The sequence below is a fragment of the Hydra viridissima genome, unplaced genomic scaffold (assembly GCF_058129835.1).
Source record: "Hydra viridissima isolate aposymbiotic clone 2 unplaced genomic scaffold, HvirCarnegie_v1 scaffold_16, whole genome shotgun sequence".
NCBI classification, from domain to species: domain Eukaryota; kingdom Metazoa; phylum Cnidaria; class Hydrozoa; order Anthoathecata; family Hydridae; genus Hydra; species Hydra viridissima.
Window position 1 is genome coordinate 5493772 of NW_028324315.1, and position 26269 is coordinate 5520040.

Consider the following 26269-nt stretch of genomic DNA (forward strand, 5'->3'; position numbering starts at 1 on the left):
AATTAACAGTGATAACATGATGTAATGTATAGTATATATCAATTTTATATATATCTAAATATATATATATATATATATGTAAATATATATATACTTCCAATAGTTTTATTAACTTAATACACTAACATTGAAAATAGCTTCTCCTACACTGTATAATACGATAAATTGTGTTGGTAAAGATTCCATGACAGTCTCTGAGAACATGAAAAAAAACATTTGTGCCAATAAAATGAAGAAATGCTTAGTATAATGTTGCAAATTGCTTAGTATAATGTTGCAAATCATCTTTAAGCCTAGTTTCTAAAAAATCTAATATAGCTCTTGAGACTCAATACTGCTCTCGAAAAACGTTGTCAGAATCATCTTCGTTAAAAAAGCGACCATTAAACTAAAATGATATTGAAAAACAAAACAAAAATATAATTTCTGCGCCTATTTAGTTTGATTTCTGATTTTGTTCGATAAAAAATCATTAAATATATATATATATATATAGTAATTTTAAGTAATGTTTTAAACACCAACCTCTCGAGGCAATCGGTGGCGAAGCTCATTTTCTGCAACTTCGAAATCTAAGTCTTCGCCCGAAAAAATTAAATTCATGTTCCTACTTTAATTTTACACAGCTTTTTTAAACACCAAATACTAGAATGTAAAAATATTCATAAAAGTAGAATAGACAGCACAGCATACTTAATGACTAATAAAATTCATTAATTAGGCCTAATAAATAAAAATTACAATAAAAATTACTATTATATAACTACTATGTATTACGGATAAAAAAGTTCGTGAATTTTAGTGACGTATACGTTTTATGCTTTATAGCAATGGCCGAAAAAAATACAAACAGCGATAAATTCTTCGAGATTACGAACTTTTTTTCGTACGTGAAAAATTGCGTTTTTACGAAAGATTTTTTTTCTCGAAAAAAACTTTGAATTGTTTATAGCATTGGCCCCAGTTCAATATTTATCTTGATTTTATACTTCATCAACCACACCGGTCAATTCTCTGTTATTACAATTAAACTCCTAATATGGGTTGGTATTAATCCTTTTAATTAGCCTCGGAGATTTAGGCAATTTTTGGCAATACTCTTCTGGGTGTGAGCTGTTTCTTGTAAAAGAATATCTTTCTTAACCATGTAACATGGGGAAATGTCACTCTATCCATCAATAATTTTAAACAAACAGCAACTGAAATTGAATTGTTTAAGTTAGAAAGACAGTCTACAATAATATAGGTCTCCTAAAAGAACATAACTATTACAGATAAAATTATTAGGAAGTATTTTATTTAGATTTATAAAACTTACTTTTCTTTTATCAGGTAAAAAAGATTCAAAACCTTTTTTAAATACTCTTAATAAAAATAAAAAAAAAAGAAAAGAAAAATGAAAGGAAGTTAAACTAAATGAAAACAACAAGTTAATAAAAATAACTCTTGACTAACAATTAAGTAGAAATCAAAAAAATTAAAATAACAATCAACGTCTGGAAACATTTTTTTGAGACTCATAATAAAAGACAGTATTGTATATGCAACAATTCCTTCTTCAATAATTTTTTGTCAACTTGAGTCTAATATGTCAAGATATCAAAAGCATTGGATATCTTGGCATACTAAACTCAAGTTGACTGGCTATTGATCCTCATCAGGAAATGGTGCATTTTTTGAAAGATAATATCGGCAAAGATGTTCAAAAGAGATAAAATTTGCACAAAAAATTAGGAAATAAAAGTGTTAGAAACTAATGATTACCCATCGAAATATGTATGTGTATACATGTTTATGCTTATATAAATTTGTAAAGGCATTTAGGCAGTAGCTTTTATCCTTCCTTTCTCTCATATGAAAAATTAATTTGGGGCTTCTTTGTTTTACATATCTTGTTTAATAGTGTAATTGTTAAGTATATAAAGTTTAGTTGTTGTCTAATTTATATTTGTGTATTACTTTTTTTATCTTGATTTGATGATTATGTAACATCAAATGGTGTAATTTTCAGATATAACTTTAAGCGACAAAATGGCACTTCAAGCTCCATTTTACAGCTCTATGTAATTAGAGAAAAGAACACTAATTAATGCAAACAATCAGAAAAAATTTTCACAGATCTAAAATCGAGTTGTTCCAAATTTAAATGATGACAGACTTTTTCAGAGGAATACTCTCAGAAAATGGACAGAATAGATAAGGTGTTGATCTAATTATTTCTTATTTGGTTAAGTCAAACTCTCAGACTTGATTTTGCAATCATTATTTAATTCTATTTTAATGATTTATTTCCTTAAGATTTATTTTTTTTATTATTGTATGTTATTATATTCTTTAAGTATTTAAGCTTAATTAAACAACATATGAAAGCATTTTATTTAGAAACATTTGTTTTCAACTTTTTTGTTTTGTGCACAAAATGTTTTACGCACAATTGTGCGAATATTTTATAGTTATTTCATTTAATCAGTTAAAAAAAAACTTTTTTTTACAAGTTTATTGTATTATACTCTATATATTGAATTAGACAATGAATTTTTGTATTAAAAATTAATTTCTTTGAGAAAAATGGGATTTTAATTTTTTTTCATTATTGAAAAAATTAAGTCATCAAATCAGCAAAATAAAAAAACTTGTTCTTCTTGTGTCATCTTTTTAATCAGTTATCCAATAAGCAAATGCTATATTCTTAAACAAACTAAATTTCATTGAATATGTCTCATTTCTTTACCCTTTTGGTTTTTTCTTCTATCAATATACATTTTTGAATTTTTAATGTTATTAATTTTCTGTTTATAGGCTTAATTTCTTCTTTATTATAAAATATTAATTTGGCTTTTATAGAAGCAAGTGACGTGCTCAAATCTTATTATACAAAGTCTTATGGTCACACACAGAGGTTTGGGCAAGTGAGCACTGACCTTCTGATTAATGATGTTGAACTAGCTTACATAAATGCAAAGGAGGCGTTAGCATTTGAAAGTTGTGAAAAGTTTGATGAATGGGAATACTTTGTTAAAAAGCCTTGTGATGTTACTAATACTATAATAGTACTTGAAGAAATGTCATTCCCAAATTCACAACTGGTATTGTTTTCTGGTATTACTGGTACTGGTAAAACGTGCTTTCTTCAAAAGTGTGTTTTTTGTTGGGCAAAGGGTTTACTTTGGAAAAATGTAGACTTTTTATTTTATTTCGAGTTCAAAAAGTTGAACGAAATTTGTCACGTTTTGAATGCACAAGAGTTTATCAACAAGTTTTACAAAAATATTTTGAAGGGACTAGACATTATGGGGTCTCAAATGAATATAATGTTTGTATTAGATGGTTTGGACGAATTTGTTTACTTGGAAGATTTGTATAAGTGCATATCTGGAGATTCAAGCAACCTCTCCATAATATCTACATTAATGGATGTCTTTAACACAAGAAACAAGTGTGTTCTCGGAGGTAGAGTTGAATCTGTAATGAAATATCATAGTTTATCTAAGCATAATGATATTTTACACATACAGATCATGGGCTTTAGCAACCTTGCAATTGGAAATTATTTTGAAAGTACTTTGTTATGTAAAACATTAAGAGATGATATAGCAGAACTAATCACAAGTTCCCCTGTTGCCAAGGCCTTGCTGTCTGTTCCTTTTTATACAAAGGGTGTCTGCTCAACACTCTCTTTATGTTTTGGTAGTTCTTTAAAAACCATGACTGAACTACAAACATTAGTATTTTTACGCTTCGTTCAGCAAATCAACAAAGCAACTGAGCCATTATACCTAGTTATACAAGAAAACAAGCAGCATATTTTAAATGTGTGTAAAGTAGCATTCAATATGCTAGAGAGAGGAATGGTAAAGGTTTCCAAAGCTGAACTAGCCACAGTTCTTGATAAGAATGGTTTTGAACCATTTGGTCTTATTATAAAGTCCAGACTAACTAATGAATATCAATTTGTTCATCTCTTTTTAATGACTTTTTGCGCTGCTGTTCATTTGTATTTTTATAAAAGTCCTCAAGAAGTATTTCAAGACGATAAGTTATGCAGTTGTTTACCAGTTGTGTGCGGATTAGTTTTCGGTGATGGAAGAAATGTTGTAAGTTTAATCACCCAGTTACAAAAACCTATCCACACAGAAAAATCTTGGCTGAAAGAGACTTGTGGTAAGCAAAAATTGCTCTTATATTTAATTTTAGGTTCTTCACCAAATTTCCTAAATAATAGAGAAATTGCTAAAGTTTCTATCAAGAATAAATCAAGAGATCAACGTTTTTTTGCTTCCTCAAATTTTGAATGCAATAAATCAAAAGATAGGTTCTGAATTTTTTTGTATAAACAATTTATTAAAAAAACTAATTCGTAATTTAAACAATCATTATACATGGCACTCGTTTTTGAAGATTATTATGTTATGATATTAAGACTCTTAGGTCATTCCACGTCAAGTGGAACCACTTTTTGGTCAAATTTGACATCACCGATTTGGATTTTGATGAAATATGGCTCACATGTTGAACATATGGACAGAAGATAAGCATGTAAATTTTTTTGACTTAGGTCAATTATTTCCTGAGATATGACCTTTCAAAGTTTTGACCTTTTCACTTGACCTTGGTTATTTAAAACGTCATAACTTTTTTGCTATTATACTTAGGAAGTTGATTTTGGTGGCAAACAGAAGCTCTTGCATAGACGAACAAGTTTGTATCTTGACAATAAAGTTAAAAGTTCAATAAAAAAAAAGTTATTGGTCACTTGTTTATTTGACCTTTGAGCCTGGTTGATAGTAAAGGTCAAAGGTCATAGTTTTTTTTTACAAACTGCTTTTTCTATTGTGGATGTCCAATGAAAAAATCTTTTTTGCATTCCCATAAACAGCATTGGGATTAACGTTAAAATATAAATAGGTTCTAAAAGTTTAATATTTATCGGCCTTACAAATGCGAATTTTGAGGTTATTTTCTGTAAATAGCCTATTGTAGATATATATCATTAATTTGTTTCGTTTTTCCTTTTATTTTCTAGGTTGTAATTTATATACTACTACTATATATACATACTAAGTCAGTATTAAATGATATGAGGTTTAAAGCTATATATAATTATATTAAAAAAATCAATTCATTTCCATTGAATAAGTTATCAAAAGACAACTTAGGAAGAAGTTTTTAGCAACTTTCAAATTAAATTTAGATTAAAAAAGGCATTTCAAGCGCAAGTGAAAGAGTTAAAGAAGAGACAACACTATTATTATGATTCTTTCCAACACCATAAGTAAAAATAATATAAGATCTTAAGGGAAGTTATTAGTCGGCAGGTAGCTATGAATCCCTCAAAACTTTTGGCTGGAGCAAAATTATGTGATACTTGCCAAAAGAGGATCACTGGCTTACCTTCGGAAATAGGATTTTGTGATGATTAAAGTTCTGCAAATTGTAATACAGAGTTAGATTCTCAAGGCAGTTCCAGATCTCAAGATATTTGTAGTGAAAAGAGAGATGAAAATTATCAGTGCCAGGAAGTAGAAATTTCAATTTTTAATAAATCCTTCTTGTCATTGGGTACGTCACCCTTGGATAAACGCAAGTTACAAACTGTTAAAAGTTATATTCCTGAGAAAAAGAAAAAGCTTAAAAAACTTGTAAAGAGGAAGTTAGACCATTTATCTCCTAATTCAGATGCTATTGCCATTGATACTTCAGAGGATGATAAATACGAAGCAACTAAAAAAAAAGTTTTCTACACATGTGCTGTTGACATTGTTAAAGTGCTCCAGGAAAAGTATAAATCAACACATAGTAAGAGTGAAAAGATCATGATTTTGACAATATTTGTTGCTCAATGGAGTAATCGAGAGTGATGAGAGAATTCTATTGTTCGCATCAACTTGTATCTCAAGCAATTAAAGTTTTAACAACCAAAGGTGTTTTATCAACCCCTAAGCCAACAGCTTTCTTTGCTTATATATATATATATATATATATATATATATATATATATATATATATATATATATATATATATATATATATATATGTATATATATATATATATATGTATATATATATATATATATATGTATATATATATATATATACATATACATATATAGGCAAAGTATCACCAAGTTATAGTATATTTGGTATATGGTAGGTATTATATAACTTAGGGCCTACGTTCAATAAATTACCTTGAAATACTGTAAAATTATAAATAATAAATTTTTAGAACCTACTTAAACTTTAACGTTAATCCCAAATTGTTAATGGGAATCCCTAAAAGTTCTGTTTGCCACCAAAACCAACTTCCTAAGTATAATAGCAAAAAAGTTATGACGTTTTAAATAACCAAGGTCAAGTAAAAAGGTCAATACTTTGAAAGGTCATATCTCAGGAAATAAATGACCTAAGTCAAAAAAATTTACATGTTTTTCTTCTGTCCATATGTTCAACATATGAGCCATATTTTATCAAAATCTGAGTTGGCGATGTCGGATGGGTGGTTCCACTGGGCGTGGAATGCCCCTATTACTTTATTTAAATAGTTACAAAAGTAAAATAAAATTTTAAGTTTAACATTTAAAAAAAGTAATTGACCAGGTATCCAAGTTGACATTCGGTATCAAAATGAAAGATCTTCTCAACAACACTTTTCAATTTACTAAATTTTTTTTTTTACCATTTTTTACCTATTTTTTTTATATTAACCATTCATAAAAGGCAAACTTTTAAAACAGCATATAAAGCATTTTAACAACTTATATGATTTTTGATTAAAGATGCAGTTTTTTTTCTGCATATTGCTAAGTACTTAAAAGTATGATTCTTAATCTGTATTTAAACTTGTTCTCAACATCTTTACATTTAAATGTTTTATAAAAATGCTATCCGCGTGCTTTACCGAATGGTTTCTAACATAAGTTTTGTCGTCCTTAAAGAGGCATTGCTTTTCTTGAAGCAGTTCTTTATTTAACTTTCTTAAACGCTGAATACTTTTCTTCTTATTATTTAGACTGGGTTTCTATATTTTTGGTTTATGGCTTGAAGAAAAAACCACGCAATTTAATCACTTTTTTTAACCCATCCCTTACGGAGATTTTACTTGGGAAAACCATGAAAATATTTCAACTAGATCATTTTTTACTTCATTTTTCCATTTGTATAACTTTAAACACTACCGGTAGTGAATTTTTGATAGGAAAAACCATCACCCATGAGTTTTCCATGAGGTCCAAGTACCTTAGAAATTTGTTTGTTTTCTTTTTCATAACTTCCTATTAATAAGTAATTATATATGGTTTTCTATGGTGGCCAAACACCATAATTGAAATACCATGAGCTGTTATTACGGTTTCTTTATGGAATACTTTGGTTTATTGAAATCCTGTCTTTTTGGAATACTTTGTTAATTGAAATCCTATGTTTTTTTAGGAGACATACAAACACAATGCAAACCCATAACGCTTAATTTTTACTTCGCAACACACAAATAAAAGTATCATTGCATTTTCTTGATCTATAGAATAAGATCAATAAATGAAATTCAATTGAATTGTTGTCAAATCCTTTGATTTTTTTAAAAAGCAATTGCTATAAAGCACTTGAAACCCTTCAGCATTCTATTTATTACATGTATATGCTTACTGCAAGTAAATGCAGCATTGGAAGTTATTGAAAAACCTTGCATCATATCAAGTATCAGTAATATACAGGTATAATAAAGAGGAAAATAATGTCACTATTTTCCTCATATTACTTTGTATCACAAAAAAATGTTAGAGAATTGGTTGAAAGGGGTTGAAAACTTGTTTCATTATGTTTAATCTAAAAAAGAAAAAAAAGAAAAGGGGGCCGTATTTCTAGTCACTCAATAGTTAAATTTACGAAAAAATGTGATTTAAACATAATAAACTAAGCACAATCAACTTTAGTTGTAAATCCACCTCAATGAACTTAAAATGCAAAGTATTCAAACATTTTATTTAAACAAAAAAAGCATTCTTTCAGCTAAGTTTTTGATAAGCTATATGTATAGAGCAAGTTTTATAAATTTTCCTACAGACTCCACTATCAGTTAGCACATCAAAAGAACAAAGAGTCATCACCCGATTTCTTTGGTCAGAAGGAGTGTAAAGGCCTAAAATCCATCACGGGCTCTTTTCACAATACGGGGACTGCACTGTTAGGACTGAAATGTTTATATATGGATAGATATGTTTAAATGTAACCGCACAAGAGTTAGGAACAAAACAGTAGCAGGATACCCAGCAAGTTAAACGTACGGTAATGGAGAACCGTTACTAGTGAGGAGTTCCTTGTTCTCTGAATTTAGACATGGCACTGTTTTTGTAATCATCCTTATGAAACTTGATTTCAATAAAGTCTGCGCGAAATGGGTTCCAAGACAGCTTGATGAAGAGAACAAGCGTAAAAGTTTGAGGTTTGTTAGCGTTTGCTCAATAGTTACAGAAATGAAGACGAGAATTTTTTGAGAAGAATGTAAGTTTTTTACCGATCGACCTAGTGCGATGAAATGCGAGGAGATATAGTATATGATGTATTTTTTATAATTGTTATTGTTTTTAATTATATTAAATAAATGAAAGTGTAGATAATTTTTTACTCTCTTTAGTACACCCTATAGCAAAAACAAATTCGTTTTTTTATAGATATGATCAAAATAGAACTTAATGGCTGCAACCGCTAAATTTAAACGCAATTATTCATGCATGCTTACATAGATCCATTTTTAATGCATTATTTTTCATTTAATCTTTTATTACTCTTATCGTTATATTTTATACACCAGTCGTATTTAAATTACTTTTAAGCTTGGTTTCTAATAGTTGTAGAAATATCGTACAAAAATCGTGCAACATTCGTTTGATTTGTTGTGCGGTAAATTGTTGTGCAACGCAATGTTTACATTGAATTGAATTAGCGCAAAGATCTTTAAAAAAATGGCCTTCATTAAAAAAATCTCTTTCTGAATTATCAAGTTTTTATTATACTTTTAATTTTAAGACGCCAAAAAAGTGTAAAAAAAGTAAGCATATGTTTTGGGTCAGAGTTCCAAATGACATAAAAGAATGGCAAAACATCATCAAAGAGTTTAATCAGAATTGGAACTTTCCACAATGTATAGGAGCTATTGATGAAAAGCATGTACCCATTGAGGGTCCTGCAAAATCAGGTTCTTCTTTTTACAACTACAAAGGATTTTACAGCAGGATTTTATTAGCCATTTGTGATACTATATATTGTTCTACAATGGTTAACATTAGAGCTTCTGGAAGGTATAATGATGCTGCCATTTTAAATGCAAGCACATTTGGCAGAGCATTTAATAAGGGATATTTTAATTTATCAGAAATTTCTGAAATCGATCCTTAATTTCCACCAGTCCTTGTTGGAGATGATATATTTGCACTTAAACCACGGTTAATGAAACCATACCCAGGTAAAAACTTTACCGTTCAGCAATGAGTTTTAATTATTGCCTATCAAGAGCACGTAGAACAATTGAAAACAGCTTTGAAATTTTAGCTGCTAGATGAGAATTTACAAACCTCCAATTAAAGCAAAACCATCGAAAGTGTAAAATATAATAAAGGCCACTATCTGTCTTCACAACTATTTGTGTTTAACAGATGGAGCACATTATATCCCTACTGGTTTTATTGATAGTGAAAGTAATTCAGGAATTGTTATTCAAGGAGATTGGAAAAAAGAATTACAAGATGAAGCATGTTTGCTTAATTTCTCGAAATCAAAAAGTAATTGATCTGTTTTTGATTCAATTGCAATAAGAAATACTTTTAAAGATTGTTTTAATTCATGTGAAGGAAGTCTTTCGTAGCAATCGGAGTATGTTCAATCCTGTGGCCACAATCCATTTAATAAATAGAGTATATGTGATATACTTTAACAAACTTTCTTTTAAATGACAATATGATATATTTAACAAAGCAATACTTTTTTTTTTCTTTAAACTTTAGATATGTCCCAATAGATACTTAAATGTTAATAAAAGACGCATTTTATACCTCCATGACTTTTCTTTAAATGTGTAGTTTTTCACATCAATTCATCAATTGGTTAAACGAAATAGCATACTAGACTATAATATTTACACTATTTATTCACATTAACAGGTTAAACAGAGAGGCTAAGTTGCTTCACCTTTACCTGGAAACTCTAATTTGAGAAGAAGTGCTTGTATTTGAACTTTAGCCAAAGCTTTGGAATATTTGCTTAACCGCTTTAGCTGTGAAATTAATGATTTCATAAATAAATAATTTTCATCCTGTTCTTTTTCATAACTGTTCTTCCGTCACATCTTCAGATAAATGATTATTTAGCTCCTTGTTCAATGGATGATGAATATTTTCTACTTGATCACAAACCACCTCAACGTTTTCCTCCAAATTCGTTGTTTCTAATCTGGAATCAGAGGTTGAACAAATATTCGATGTTGTTTCACGATGTTCTATAAAAGTATTTAGCCAATCGAGCTGAAGAAACTGAGGTGGAACTGAATTCCTTCCAGAACCTGATGGAGTACTTCATTTTGATTTCAGCCACTTTCCATAACTACTTTGAATGCTTTAACACTTTTCTTCAGCTTGATTAGCAGATAAGTTTGACTGACGACCAATTTCTTCCCATGCATTTTTCGCTTTCCATTTGATTTTAAATTTCTTATTAAATTTGTCATACAAAACTGGACATTTTTAAACTTCTTTTATAAAATCTGCCTCAGAAATTTTTCTAACACACACGATGCAGCCGTCACCATGCATTGTAAAAAAAGGCGATATTTTGTAAACTTTGTTGCTGTACAACAGTTGTGTGGTTTCCAATAAAAAAATTAAGCTGCGCATTTTGCACAAAAAACAAAATGCTGTTGCAGATCATAAAATTTGTTGTACAACCGACGTTAAGTTGTGCAACTTACACTAGAAAATGTTTCCATTATAAAACAAAGTTGTTGTGGAACTGTTGTACAATATTCCTACAACTATTGGAAACCAAGCTTTACAATAAAACTGTAGAGGCTGTAATTAAAAATTTCCTCCCAATCTTTGGAGAAATGAAATTATAAAAGCAACGAATAGTGAAATTATGCACACCAACCCAAAAATGGTCCCAACCTCAATTTTGAGGACCAAAAACCGATGGGTCATTAATCTGCACGACCAATGGGGCATTAATCTGCAAGGTCTCAGATATCACCAGATTTAAAAAATAAATCTAATCCCTATAGCCTAAGGAGAAAAACACATTTAATGTTTTATAGCACTTTGCGCTACTTATCGCACTTGGAGCCCCGTTATAAATCTATTTAGTTTTTTTTTCACTTTTGGGATATGGAGTTTTTATAAAATATCAAAAACTCTTCACATATATGTGTTGGCTATAACCTGACAAAAAATCAGCTCTCTAACACTTGTGGTTTGTGTACAGGGACCTAAAGTATAGGGTATGGCACTAAAAGCCTCTTTAAAAATAGACAACGGATGCTTTACGTTTTTATTTTAACCTTATCGTCGACTATGGAAGTTTCAAAATTTATTAGAATGAAGCCATTGCATTATCTTTCAGGCAAAAAAAAATAGAAGCAAGATATCTTTTATCTTTGAAAAGATATAGCTCTTAAAGTAGGTACCTCGCCTTTGAAAAAACGGTTAAAATATAGCAGCTTTTTGTGATTTTTATGCTTTTTAAAGACTCAAAGTTTCATCAAATAACTAATTTAGTAACAACATCATGTGACTAGTGGATATGGGATTATATGGTTGTTAGACTTCACTTTTGCATGTACTTTGTCTGAAAAAGAGTGCTTTTTTGTACAATTTTTTATTAAATATGGGGAAGAAAACACATAGCTAAAGGCATTTTTTCTAATTATTGTGAATTTAAAACACATAAAAACCCCATTGACTTTTAGTTGTTAAACCCACAGGTTTGCTTTGTTGTTTTTGTTTAAAGTGATTGAACAAATATTGGATATAATAAAAACTTTTTTTCATAATGTAAAAATTACTTTAGAATTGTAAATTCAAAATTTGTTGGTAATTTATAAAATAATTTCAAAGTCAATGCTAGAATCAAGTTTTTTTTATATGAATAAAATATGTATAACCTTGTTGTGCTTTTTTTCTTGTATTGAAGTATCTTGAACAGCCACAGTTCTTGATAATAATGGTTTTGAACCATTTGGTCTAATTATAAGGTCCAGACTAACTAATGAATATCAATTTATTCATCTCTTTTTAATGGCTTTTTGCGCTGCTGTTCATTTGCATTTTTATAAAAGTCCTCAAGAAGTATTTCAAGACGATAAGTTATGCAGTTGTTTACCAGTTGTGTGCGGATTAGTTTTCGGTGATGGAAGAAATGTTGTAAGTTTAATCACCCAGTTACAAACACCTGTCCACACAGAAAAATCTTGGCTGAAAGAGACTTGTGGTAAGCAAAACTTATTTTTACATTTTCAACAAATGCTAGGTATGAATCCAAGTTTTGTAGCAATATATAACTCAAAATATTGATTCTAAATTAAGAGCAACTAATTTAAATGATTTGAAATTTAAAGAGTCTCCTCATCTAAAATTTTTATTATTTATTCCATTTTTGATCATTAGTATTAATTTTTTCTCAAAATTATGAATGCAGAATGAATATAAATTTTAACAATAAATTGTCTGCTGCCAGCTTAAGGAAATAATTTATCAGGTGTCCACTATAAAATCCAGCTAACATTAAAATGAAATGTCTTCATAGAAACATGTTTATTTATTTTTTTTTTTTTTTACCATATTTTCATGAAACATCAACCTATAGTTCGGAATTAAAGCATTTTAATGGTTTACTAAATTTTCTAATTTAAGTGGTAGTTTTTGTATGGACACAATTATCCTTTCACAATTGAACAGTAGAAATTGATGTTTAGCTCTTTAAGCAATATGGAAAATTAGCTGAATTTGAAACAAGTTTGACTTCATTCTGTTGATACTATCCCATTAAGTTTTTAGTGTAATGAATCTATGCTAAATCTTACCAGAAAAGCGTTGAAATACTGTGGCTTAATCAAAGACAGCAGTCTCTTTTTCAGACCTTGATGTAAAAATCCGCTATCATTCTGCTGTTTGAAGAATTGAGGGCGTTGGAGTTCAGAACTGCAAATTGCTTGGTTTCATGAAGCATATTTCTTATGAATAATCTAAACTCATTTTTGACACCCTTTACCAATAATTACATTTGACGTAAATTACAACATCCAGAGGCATTGATTTTCTTGAAGTAGCGATTCATACAACTTTTTTGAATCCTAAATACCTTTCTTCTCATTATCTAGATGGCCTTTTGGAATTTTTTTGCTTATGGTATGAAGAAAAACAATTCAACTAAAGCATTTTCTGGAGCACTTTCCCTCACAAAAAGTTTCTATGGGAAAATCAAAAAAAAAAACCATATTATTTCAATTAATATTTGGAACACCATTGATCATGACTTTTCCAAGGAAAAAACCATGACCCATATGTTTCTAAAATGGTTGTAATATCAATTGAAATTCAATGTGTTTTTTTTTACTGGTTTTCCCATAGATAAGCCATGATCCATGTATTTTTATGATGGCCAAATATCAATTGAAATACAATTGTTTTTTAGGGTTTCTTCACTTAATCCAATGATTTAATGAAATTTCAATTTGAGTTAGTATGCAAACCCATGGCTGATGAGTTTTATGAGGCATCAATTTAAATATTATTCATGTATTTGATCTATTGAATGAAATAAGTAAAAAAATTCTATTGAAATGTTGTCAAAAACTTTAAACTATCAAAAAAGCAATACCTAGAATGCACATCTATTGATAAAAACAAAAACAACAATTTGAAAACTAAATAAATGAAATTGAAAAATTCAATAAGTTTTTTCCAAATATGTTATAATTTACTTATTAACATTTAAAACTAAAAGTTTCAAAAAATCAACAAAAAAATTAACATAATAAAGTAACCATATGAAGTGTATTTATAAAGCCACACCAAAAATAAGTGGACAATATCTCAAACCTTTTATTAAAGCATATATAAAACAGAATTTTACAATTATTATCACTATTAGAGGTTTTATTTTACATGTTCAATAATACCCTATCAACTTGTATTACTAATTCAAATCAATTAAGCATGTCAATCACAGAAGCCAATAATTCATACTGTAATACTTCAGATATGACCTCTAAAATTCTTCTCTTAAGTTCTTCAATGATTTGGGCAGTTCCTCTTTGATAAACTCTTGATTTCATCACACCCCAGAAATAAAAATTAAAGGCATTAAAATCTGGTGATTTGGCAGGTTAATTAAAATCAAATCCACAACAAATGACAAGTTATTAGAAGTGCTTCTCCAGCACTTCTCTAGTAGAAAAAGAACAATGAGGAGATGCACCATTGTGCTGAAAGACTGTTGAGGATAATTTATGTTTTTCACACAATTGTGGCAGAAAAGAGATGTAAGTAAGAGATGCTGATTTTCAATAGGTTTTTTTTAGAAATTGACACATGAAATCTTGTTAGCTGCTGTTATGGCCTACGTAAAACACAATATATAAGGATATTGATGCAAATGATGTTGCAGCAAAGTGTAGACACTTGACTTGCATATTCTAGTTACTCTTGAAATATCAGATGTTGTTGCAATACCACAAGGATTATTGCACTGAAGTTCTTTCAGAGCATTGAACACAATGCCATTTTGTTCATCTTTTAGAGATGGACGTCCCAATTTTGAAGCATCATTAACAGACCCACTTGTTGCAAATTTGTCAACTAATCTAGTGATTGAGGATACTGGGAATGGACTCTTATATAATCCATCCTTTGTTTTAAATTTTCTGAGAGCTGCAGTTGCACATTTTTCGTTTTCAGAATACAATTGTATTATCTCAATGTGCATTGCTAAATCCATTTTAGTTTTAAATTCGTAAAGACAAAAATGTTGTTCTAAAAAATAAATAAACCTCCATATAAGCACTATACGTTTGTTTATAAAAAAATGTGTCAAAATTCAATCGTTCAAAAATATAGTGCTATGGTTTTTTTGCATTGATTAATAAATGCACAGCATATTAATTAGTAGCTCAGTATATAGTCAATTGTCTGTTAAATTCAAAGTAATTAAAAATGTTACTGAAAATAGATAAAAACATTTATACACAAACACTGGTATAAAAAACTTTATAAAAGTCAAAGCAACTCATCATAAATAATAATTATCATTGTTATAATTAAATTAAACCTAACTAATTTTTGAAGTTTGTCTGACATGTTGTTTTACTAGAATATTTTTGCGTTTATGGAATAATTTTCTGAATATAGATATGTAATAATTATGCTTTTGTCTTTTGGTAAAATTATTCTTACACATAACAATGCATAAAAAGGGTACAAAAAAATAATTCGCATTTTTTTTGTATATTTTTTTATTTTCAAAATAGAATGTGCTTTAAAGATTCAAATATATTTTCTGTTGCTCTTTTAACTGTATTTATTTATAACTGATATTTGATAACTTTTTAAAATATGTGTTGGTTTCATTTATTGTCTATTTTTTTTTTGTTTTTATTTTAAATGGTTTTTCCTTTAATAATTTTTCTGAAATTATTTTTTTTAGAGCTGGTACCAAATGCTTCTTTAGAATTGAAAAACTTGCTTTTTGAAAGTAATTATTTTTGTTATAATTATTGTTTAGTTTTTATTTTCATACATGGGTCAAGACTAATCAGTTAATTCCTCAGATAAAAAATAGCCTAAGCTCGAAGACTAATCAGTAAATTCCTCACATAAAAAACAGCCGAAGCAATAAGATTAATCAGTAAGTTCCTCAGATAAAAAATAGTTAGGCTATTTTTTATCTGAGGAACTTACTGATTAGTCTTATTGCTCTAAGTCTAATCAGTAAATTCCTCAGGTAAAAATGCTTAATTACTTTTTTTATAATTATTGTTTAGTTTTTGTTTTTATACATGGGTCAAGACTAATCAGTAAATTCCTCAGAACTTTCTTAAAGTAGATTTTACGAACATTTTTTTTTATAAAAATATTTTTTGTGAGTTAGAGCATATGCATCTATAACAATAAGCTTGCAAAATTAAAAATTTTCAAAATATTTATAATATTAAAATCAAAAACAAAGTATCATGCAATATAATCAAGTTTACTGTAGGCATCATTATCTGTCCCTGTAATAAAATTAGCTGAGAAAAAAAAATTAGATTTTCCATTTTTAACTACATTTTTTAGAAATTAATAAAATATATCTTTGATAGTATTTGAATATATTTCAGCTGTAATAAAACTTTGCATATATATCAGAAGGCTTGTATTTTAATGAATGACTTGTAATTTAACACATATTAAGTTATTTGTCTTACTGAAATTTCAAATAAAGTAATGAGTTTATTGATGAAATTAATATTAGTGATTAAGAGTCACCTAAAGTTTTTTTAATGAATATTAATGTGAATTGTGAAATTTTAAAATAATTTAACATCTTCATAGGTAAATGATATGTCCCAGAAAGGCAAAAAAACATAAATGCAAGGTGATCTCTATTGTAAATTACAGAACTGTATTTGACACTTAAAGATAAGTTATATTACCACCATTCCACAAAAGTTGTTACATGTGATGCAATAATTTTGTTCTATAATCCTTGCCCCATTTGATCAAACTTTTATAGCTACAGCTTCACTTTTGTTAGATCAACTTTCAAAAGTAAAAGCTAGTTTAAAAGGGTTACTCAAGGCTTTCTAACAAGCTCGGGCACTTAAATGTAGGTAATCAATGGGTGAATAAAAAATTAATAGTCAGTAATAAGTTCTTTATTAAATGTACGGCATATTCACAATGTAATACAACTAGTATTGTGTTGTGAATACTACTAATTTTTTTTTCTTAAATTTGCACTTTTAGAAAATAATTAGAACAGTGCAAATTTAGCAAATCTTTAGAAAAATTATTCCATAGCATTCATTTTCAATGTTCGGACCAAAAGTATCCAAATGTTACAACTATTGTGGAGCAGAGGTAGTAATAATTTTTTAAATTAAATTTGTTATTTTTATAAAGTGAATGAGCATATAAGAGGGTTTTGGAATTTCGTCAAAATAAATGTCCTCATTTTAAATAACGGTTTTATACTAATATTTTATACTTGTCATATTTTTTCCTGTAAAAGTTAAGAATGTTGTTGGGCATAAATTTTCTTGAAAGGAAAAAAAACTAATTTTTAATCATCAGATATGAATGTTCAAATATAAATGACAAAACATAGGCAAAATTACATTTTATTGACTGCTATAAATTAAAATTTTGTTTGACATTTTTGAGAAAGAGAAGCAGATTTTCTGTTGCGAATGAAATGTTTAGTGATGATTTTAATCTAACACGTAGATTTTCAGCTTCATTTACCTTTTATACTGGCAAACAAGTCAACCCAATGTCTAAGTCGTCTTCCAATTTCTAACTTAAACTTTTGTTAAAGATTGGTTAGAAATTGTTTTTGTTGTTAAAGCCAATGAAATTGTTGTTGCCACTATTTAAGCCACCAAAATATTGCTTACAACTTGTTTGATTAGTCATAAGTTATCAAAAGTCTACCTCATTACTTTTGTTTTCATCAAAAGGAAGGCTGTTTTTATCTTCTCAAATAGAGCATCATTTTGTGTTGTCACCTGCATTAAATATGGAGTTTTTTAAAAATAGTTTGTTATTGTATCTGTAACTCATGCCTCTTTTACCCAAGAAGAATATGTTGATTAAGATGCTGATTTAATGGCACTACTAGCTGTAAAAGTTTTCTCTCTTGAAATTATCCAGGATATCTATATTTGCTGAAGTCTGTTTTTGAATAGTTAGTTTATGCAAATAACAAGCAGTTTAGCATTGCTGACAACACCTCCTGGTATCACCACTACATCAGTGTTGCAATTATCTTTCAGCATTTACTTTACAGACTCAGATAAGTGTTAAACGAATCACACACTAGCAAATGTCTTGCTAAGATATTTGACCAGACAATTTAAAAACTTTCTAATGCATAGATTTGTATCTGCATTATTCACTCCTTTTTTTTTGTGCATATGAAATAGAAAGTCTTTTGAAAAATTTTGTTTCCTAGGACTTGTTTTTTGATTAATTTTGTACCGTTAGCCATAGAAGTGAAGGCAAATTTAAATCAATTTTTTTTACCATTAGTGTTTGGTTTTTCAATTTTTAACAAATAGTAAGTACAAACTTTTATGTCGTTAGGGAGCTAATTCTAAAATGAAATTTAAAAAAGAAATCATTTGTTACAATTTTACACCATTAACAATTTATCATAGCAAGAGAATACAAAAAGACTCCAACAACCAAAACAGCCTATCCAATATAAAAAGCAAAAAACATGCAAAGAAAGTAAAGTTAAGAGTCACATTATGAGGTTATGAAAATGTTAGAAGTAGGGAAGCCAATGGATATAAGGGTGGGGAAAATAACAGTAGGATATGTCATGATATAGGACCATTGAAAAAAGAACAGGAATAAAAAGATAAAGTTTTATTATATATTTAAGTTGAGATTATATTGATAATAACTTTATCTAACAGAGAAGATTGTTATATTTAAAGAAAAATAATTGTGTGCAAAGAAAAGTATGTGCATTCTATAATAAATCAGAATGTTACCATTACACAAAGCTAAGATGCATTTCCACAACCTCTACACCAAATCCTCGTATCCTATAAATCTTTAACATCTTTCCCCATAACATAAGTTATCATACATTCAAGTTCAGAATTTTTTTATTGATATTTTTGTATCGTTAATAAATACCAGAATTTGTAATGAAATACATATATATTATAAGTAAGCCATCTTTACATGCATAAAAAACTTAACTCCCAAAAACGCCTCGTATGTACATAAACATTGTTCCTGTTCGTCCGCATATAATTAAGCTCTACGGCTTCACATCCCGGAAACGTATCGGCTTTCGTCCCCTCGTCGACCGCTTAGTTCTTCGATTCTGGATATGTTCTTCCTTAGTTACAGGTATTTCTGGTATATCATGTATATCAGATCTATCACTATTGGAAAGATCGAGTTTCTCATTGTCGATGGGATCATCATGTATAGCGTCTCCATTATTCATAGGTGTGTTAGGTTCATTTAGGCGTTTGTTTATTTGATCACAGTGTGCTAATGTACCGGAGGAGTTATTCCTCAAAATGATTGCAGTGTTAAGACCAGTCTGAGATATGAATGCAGCAAGTTCAGGTTTGGAATCTGGTTTTTGTCGATACCATAATGGTTTTCCACTTTCAAAACTCATAGTGAGAGGAGATCTTAGCTGTCTCCCCATCATCTCGGAAGGGCTTCTTGATCTCCCTGCATGGGATATTGTCCTATAGCTTAAAAGCATTCTGCTTAAATATCCACATAATGAACCTTTATCTGATGAATACGCTTTTAACCCCATCTTTACTGTCTCTACCATTCTTTCGGCCGTTCCATTAGATTGAGGGTGGTATGGCGGGGTTTTATACGGCAAGCAACCTATTTTCTTTAGCCACCGCTGCAAGGTGGTATCATGAAACTCGGCAGCGTTGTCAGAGACCAAAACTTCCGGAACTCCATTTCTCGAAAAGACATTTTGTAGTACTGCCTTCACTGTGGCAGCTTCACGGCTATTTACCTTAATAACTTCCGGCCATCCAGAAAAGGAGTCTCCTAAAATTAAAAACAGTCCTATGCCCTGCATATGGGCATGATCCATATGCACTCTACACCAAGGTTTACTTTCATTTGGCCATGTATGTAATGTCCTCTCCTTCTTCACTTTTATTTCAGCACATTTTTCACAGCTTTTTACGTATTCTTCAACATCTTGACAGTAGCCAGGCCACCAGGCTTCCAACTTTAATCGACATCGCGTTTGCATTGTGCCACAATGTATGTCATCATGGACCGATTTGATAAACATCTTTCTCATCGTTCGAGGAGGTATAATGAGATCTCCATTACATATGATTCCTTTTTCGATAGTCAGTTTATTCCTAATAGATTTATAAGGTCTTTCTGTTACAGAGCATCTGCCCCAATTATTTTTGCTTATTCTGGTTTTGATGTCCATCAATACTCTATCATTTTCCGTTTCTTTCATTATTTGATCAAGGTTAACAATATCTGACTCGACTAAGTGTATAAATGTCCCTTGGTCCTTCTCTTCATCTTGTGATAGAAAAGACAATCTTGATAAGGCATCGGCATGAGGAATATTTTCTCCCTTCTTATAGTTTATTTCGTAATCGAATGCCATCATTTGTATGGCCCATCTTAAAATTCTAGCGGGTGTGACTTTGGCAGTTCTTTATTACCATCAAATATAAATTCTAGTGGCCTGTGATTGGATATTAGTTTGAATTTTCTACCCAACAAAAAATGCCTAGCCCTGTGAGTAGACCATACAATAGTCAAAGCTTCTCTTTCAATATTAGAATATCTTGACTCAGCGTCTGATAAAGTTCGCGAGAGATACAATACAGGATGGCCATTTTGTGAAAGTATTCCAGATATAGCTTTTTCGCTGGCATCGGTTGTCAATTCCAGATCTTGGTTGATGTCATAAACCTTTACTACAGGTTCTTCGCTAAGGTTCCTTTTTAGCAATTCAAATGCATGTTGATGTTCCTTTTTCCATTCGAATAAACCCCTTTCTTTCTTAAATTGTTTAAAGGTATAATTTTTTCAGCATATTTTTGTATATGTCGACCATAAAAGTTTACTAGTCCTATGAACGACTCAAGTTCCTTTTTATCCTTAGGAGAGTTTATTCCGAGTATTTTGCTGACTAGATTACGATCTGTGGTAACTCCCTTTTCTGACAGTTCGTATCCTAAAAATGAAAGACATTTCGCTTCATTCACTGATTTTCTTGTATTTATGCTCATTCCAGATTTCTTCAATTTGCTCAAAATCTTTTTCAAATTCGATTTAAGTTCTTCAGCATTTTCCGCACCAACACATATATCATCCTGGAATATAATCATGTTAGGGATAAGATCACTTACAACAGATTCTATCGCTCTCTGAAATATTGCACTCGCTGTTTTTATTCCAAAGGGTAAACATGTCCATCTTAATAGTCCGATAGGGGTATTAACTGTAGTTATTTCTTGTGCCTCTTTGTCCAACTCAATTTGATGATAAGCTCCCTTTAGATCAATTTTAGCAAAATATTTCATTCCCGCCATTTTATGAAATACCGTCTCAATATTGGGGACAGGATATGAGTCTGAGCATATTTTTTGATTAACCCCTATTTTATAGTCTGCACATATGCGTAAGTCTCCATCTGTTTTTCTTACAACCACAAGTGGTGATGCCCATTTGCTTCCACGAGGAGGGACCCTTTGGAGCAAACCTTGTTGTATCATCTCATTCATCTATCACTAGTGGTTTAATGTGAATAGGGAGGGGTCGCGATTCGAAATAAGTTGGTTGTATGCCGTTTTTTAACAGAATATTAGCTCTGTAATTAATTAAACGCCCATGAACAATAGGGTCTATACTATTAATTAATTTTGTAACATTGATATTTAATACATCCATACCAATTAGGCCATGACTTTTATTACAGTCTGCAACGATAATTCGTACTATATTCATTTTTGATTCAGTTTCCAAAGTTGCTTCAAATTCACCTAGAACTTTTATGATTGTACCATCAAACTGTTTCAGACGAAGATAGCATTTTTGTAGCTTCGGTCTAGATATAAGTTCCGAAAAATTCTTTGAATTGATTGACTCCCTGTGTCAACTTGCATCTTCATATTATAATCGTTTATTTTTACATTAATCTCTGAATTTGTACCATTCATGTTAATGGAGTATACAGTAGTATCATCGTTCTCTATTTCCTCTACTGTTTTTTCATACTTAGTGTTTGTTCTGCATACGTTTTTAAAATGGTTAAACTTTCCACATTTTGTGCAACTTTTCCCAAATGCTGGGCATTTCCTAGGTGGGTGCTGAAGGCCACAATATTTACATTTAAATGTTTTTTCTTTGTTTTTATCAATATGATTAACTAAAGGTATGTCTATGCTGCTTCCAATGTTGTTTTGTATATTAAAACATGATATTTGCTCCAGTTGTCTGATAAAATCAATACATGCTCCTAATCTAGGCGAATCTCCACTTTGTAACATTTCTAGGGCTTTATTCTCTGATCAGGAGACTGGAGGCCATCAATCAATCTCATTTGAACTAAATCATCTTCCGCACTTTGGCCATCTTTTCACAATTTTTCGAAGTTGCAAAAGCGTGAAGCTTCGCGTAATCTTTGTGCATATGCTACAATGTTTTCATTGTTTTGTTGTTTTGATGCTAAAAATCTAACTCTTTCAGCGATAATTAAACGTTTCTGAGGCCTCAAACGGGCCATAATAACAGTTTTAATATCATCGAATATCATATTTTCTAACTCTCTTGGATATACTGTAAGGGAAATCTTTTTTACTTCTTCAATGCCTGCTTTTGCCAGAAATAAGTATGTTATCTCGTAAGAATCGTTTATCTCATCTTTTAATTTAGGCTGAATAGCACCTAATCCATGCTTCCGCATTGTCTGGGTCATCTAAAGTCAACTCAGACCCTAATCGCAGCGCCATTGTTGTATCGTTAATAAATACCAGAATTTATAATGAAATACATATATATTATAAGTAAGCCATCTTTACATGTATAAAAAACTTAACTCCCAAAAACGCCACGTATGTACATAAACATTGTTCCTGCTCGTCCGCATATAATTAAGCTCTACGGCTTCACAGATATTTTCTCAAACTTAATATGTAATAAAGCTATTCTGTATATTCTATCTTATTATTCTTACTATAGGCAGAATTGCTATGAAAACCATAAAATTCATTTCCATTACAAGTTTCAAATAACAAGTATATGCATGAGTATAAATGTAACACCAAATAATTAGCTTTTTTAAAGGCATTAAGAGTTCTTCTTTAAGAAACTTCAGAAAACTGAATTTATCTTAAAAGACTGTTATAAAAGAGAGTCTATGGGGAGTGGAGGTTGGATTTGGTGTTTTGTAGACTAGGCAGTTGGATGTATAGAGGTATGGGGATCCCTCTTGGTTCTGTGTAATGATAGCACTCTGACTTGTTAATGTTAATACACACACTTTTCTGTATGCACAATATTTCTTGTTAAAATACTAGTAATAACAATTCTTTTTCTTTAAGTATTGCTATTGTAAATAAAAATTTCTTTACTTTAAATAACATAAAATCTATTTCCTATACTCTCCTTTTTGTAAAACTAAAACTCTGATCTACTTCCTTCTAGTAGAACCTAAAAACTCTGTTATCAATTCCTCTTTTTGTAAGTTTAAAGCTCTCCACTACTAACCGTGCTGTATTTATTGATCCATCTTTCTGTCTCCTCCATTTTCTCCTCTCTTTGTATCCCCCCACTTTCTGTAGTTTCTTGCTTTTTATATTGGTTATATTGCTTTGGGCGTTGTCGTCTTTTCATTTTTATTTGTTACTGCGTAAAATATTGTTTAATATTTTTGGGTTGTTATATTGTTATAAGCAGCATCTTTTTCACTTAGAAACTTACTCCATCCCTGTATACATGTAAAATCTCTCATAGAGATTTTAAAAGTAATATTGGATGTGGAAAAAGTGTTGTTACTGATTTTCTAAAGAAGTATGTGAGCACTGGAGAAAGAGCCTGTCAATATAGATAAGGATGAAAGAGAAATACTACCAAAGAAGAATGTAGATTTATTTTCTGAGCTGCTCTTTTAAATTTCTACAGATAAGCTCAGAGTAAAACTGGTAATACCAACATCACTGGAAAAAATATAGTTTCCTTTTACATGAGTGAAAAAATTTAGATTCTCATTTGGCTGTCAGGAAGCCTCTTTTATCAAAGGTAAAACTATTAAGTATTAAAAGTAGATAAATGTATTGGATTGCTTTGCTGCTTATGCTACTGGATGAATTTGAAATGTTAATGGCATTACGGATCAAAGTTAGTTTCATGGATCCCTGTTCATCATGAGAGCCCAAGTTACAAAGATTAATTTCCAGAAGGCTACTGCCTTTTTTAACAAGATAATAATCCTTACCACACCACAAAATCTAGAAAGGCATATGTTGAAAAAAATATGCTTACCTTAAAGAACTGGCAGCCAAATCAATCACTGGACATTAATCCAAATTAAGAGCTATGGTCAATACCTTTTTAATTAGGCTTGATGATAAAATCAAAAATTCTTAGCCAGACTTTTTTGGCATTGATTGTTAAAAGTTATAACTAAAATACTTTAATGGCTTTGAAGGGGCAAAGGTCTCTTGGTTCATTAGACAAAAACTTTATTTCACAAAGAAATACAATAGTATTTTAAGTGGTAAATTTATTTGCATATTAATTTTGTTCAATCAAACGATTGCGTCCTACATAATCTGGTTGGCGCCAAGTTGACTCAAAAAGACGATGTACAAGAGGTTTGTTTATTTTAGAAAGTCAATATTTTACTCTGTTGTGAAGTTTCTTGAGATTTTTTGCTTCACAATTATTCTCATCGACTATTTTTTTTAAAACGCTCTAAAAATCCTCAATCAGACAACATTCAGGCACATTTGCAGGGTTTCTTCTCTTTTGGCAATATTGATTTTTTCATGTAGTTTTGTACAGATTGTTTGTAATGAGACAATGCCAGATCAGGCCAAAATATGTATTCACCATCAGAATGATGTCTTTTGATGAATTGAATTTTTTCTTGATACAATCATTTTTATAGATTTCCTGGTTGATTGCAAAGCCACTTTCTCTGAATATTGGAGATACCTTTTATCAGAAAAGTAAATCCAAATGAGTTGTTTTTTTTCAAACTTTGCAGTGGGTTGAATTTGATACATGCTAGTCTGTGAAGAACATTAGTTGAATGATAAATATCTTTTCAATTAATTAAAGAGTGGTTAAATGTGAAATATGACTCATCATCAAAGATTAACTATTTTTTCGCGTAAATCGTGTTTTTAATTTTTTGCTGATATTTATTTGGTTGTACTTGATTTCCTGAGCTGCCTGTATTTGAGATACGCCTTCTTGGTGGTCAAAGATTTATTTACGTGTTTGGATGTTCCTTTTCTTAACTATTTTAGCAATCCTACTGTTGTGTCGTAAGACAAATACTCAGATTTTGTGATACATAATATATTCTGCCTCTTAATATCAACCTTTTACATCTATCAATATATATTATTATATATTTAAGAAAACGCCACGTCTATATTTATAGCTCCGCTTGGTCCGCATTTTGTTGCCTTCTTATGGCATTACACCTACCTCTTCCAGGGACTCTCTGGTGCCCAGATTTATTCTCAGAATGTAGAATAATGTATAGGTAGTGTTAATTGAATTTTTTTAGTCAGAATGTGATCAAGTAAACTTTTTCTCTTTAAATCAATTTTAAAATAGAAACGTTATTGTCGAATTACTATGAAAAACTACATGATAATATATGCATTACTTTGTCTTCAAAGTCATTATTTTTGTATAGTTATAACACATTAATAAGTTTTAATTATTTTAGTCTTTTTTCAGTACGGGCCTACTTTTTTTTTTTTATATATATATAATAAAATAGGCTTTGGTAAACTTTATCTCCAAGTTTTTTGCAAATTTCTAGATTTTTGTCTTGCTATGAATTATTAAGTCATTGTGTTGTATAAATCTTGAACACCAACAAACATCTCTAAGTAAAAACTATTCATTTTTTCTGCCATAGCCATTTCTTTTGTTTTGAATCAAATAGATTTTTTCATTACTATCAATCCAGTGTTCTTTAGTTCTTCAATTATTTAACTCCTTAGTTATTCTCCAGGTAATGGCCCACTCATTGTTTTTTGCATTCATACACACTTTCACATCAGCATTTGTTTGAGTTTTTCCTTTTGCATTATCTAATATGGAACAAGCTTTTCATTTACTTGAAATTCCCTTACAGCATCCAAATTATCATGTTCTGAATATTTAGGAAGTTTAAATATAGAAATAGTGGCATATGATCTCTTTTTAAGATGTGATTATTTAGAGAGGAAAAACTTTTGTAAACTAGAAAATTTTCTCAATACATGCAAATGGTGCTCACTAGCTGCATTTCAAAGCACTGGCAATTCCGTAGG

At 30.0% G+C, this 26269-nt stretch overlaps 1 protein-coding gene and 1 pseudogene across 4 annotated transcripts in view; one reads left to right on the top strand and one right to left on the bottom strand.

Moving 5' to 3' along the window:
* LOC149877689 (NACHT, LRR and PYD domains-containing protein 9-like) overlaps window positions 1–26269 on the top strand; it is a 43426-nt gene that overhangs the window by 11088 nt on the left and 6069 nt on the right. For 3 of the 4 annotated variants that reach the window (XM_090073633.1, XM_090073635.1, XM_090073634.1), the window contains 2 exons: window positions 2845–4161; window positions 15682–15729. In XM_090073633.1, the coding sequence (XP_089929759.1) occupies window positions 2845–4161; window positions 15682–15729 (1365 nt within the window). Of the gene's footprint in view, window positions 1–2011; window positions 2202–2844; window positions 4162–15681; window positions 15730–26269 lie in introns of all 4 variants that reach the window. The other variant, XM_090073636.1, reaches the window with a different exon arrangement.
* Window positions 21462–22723, bottom strand: LOC149877690 (uncharacterized; annotated as a pseudogene).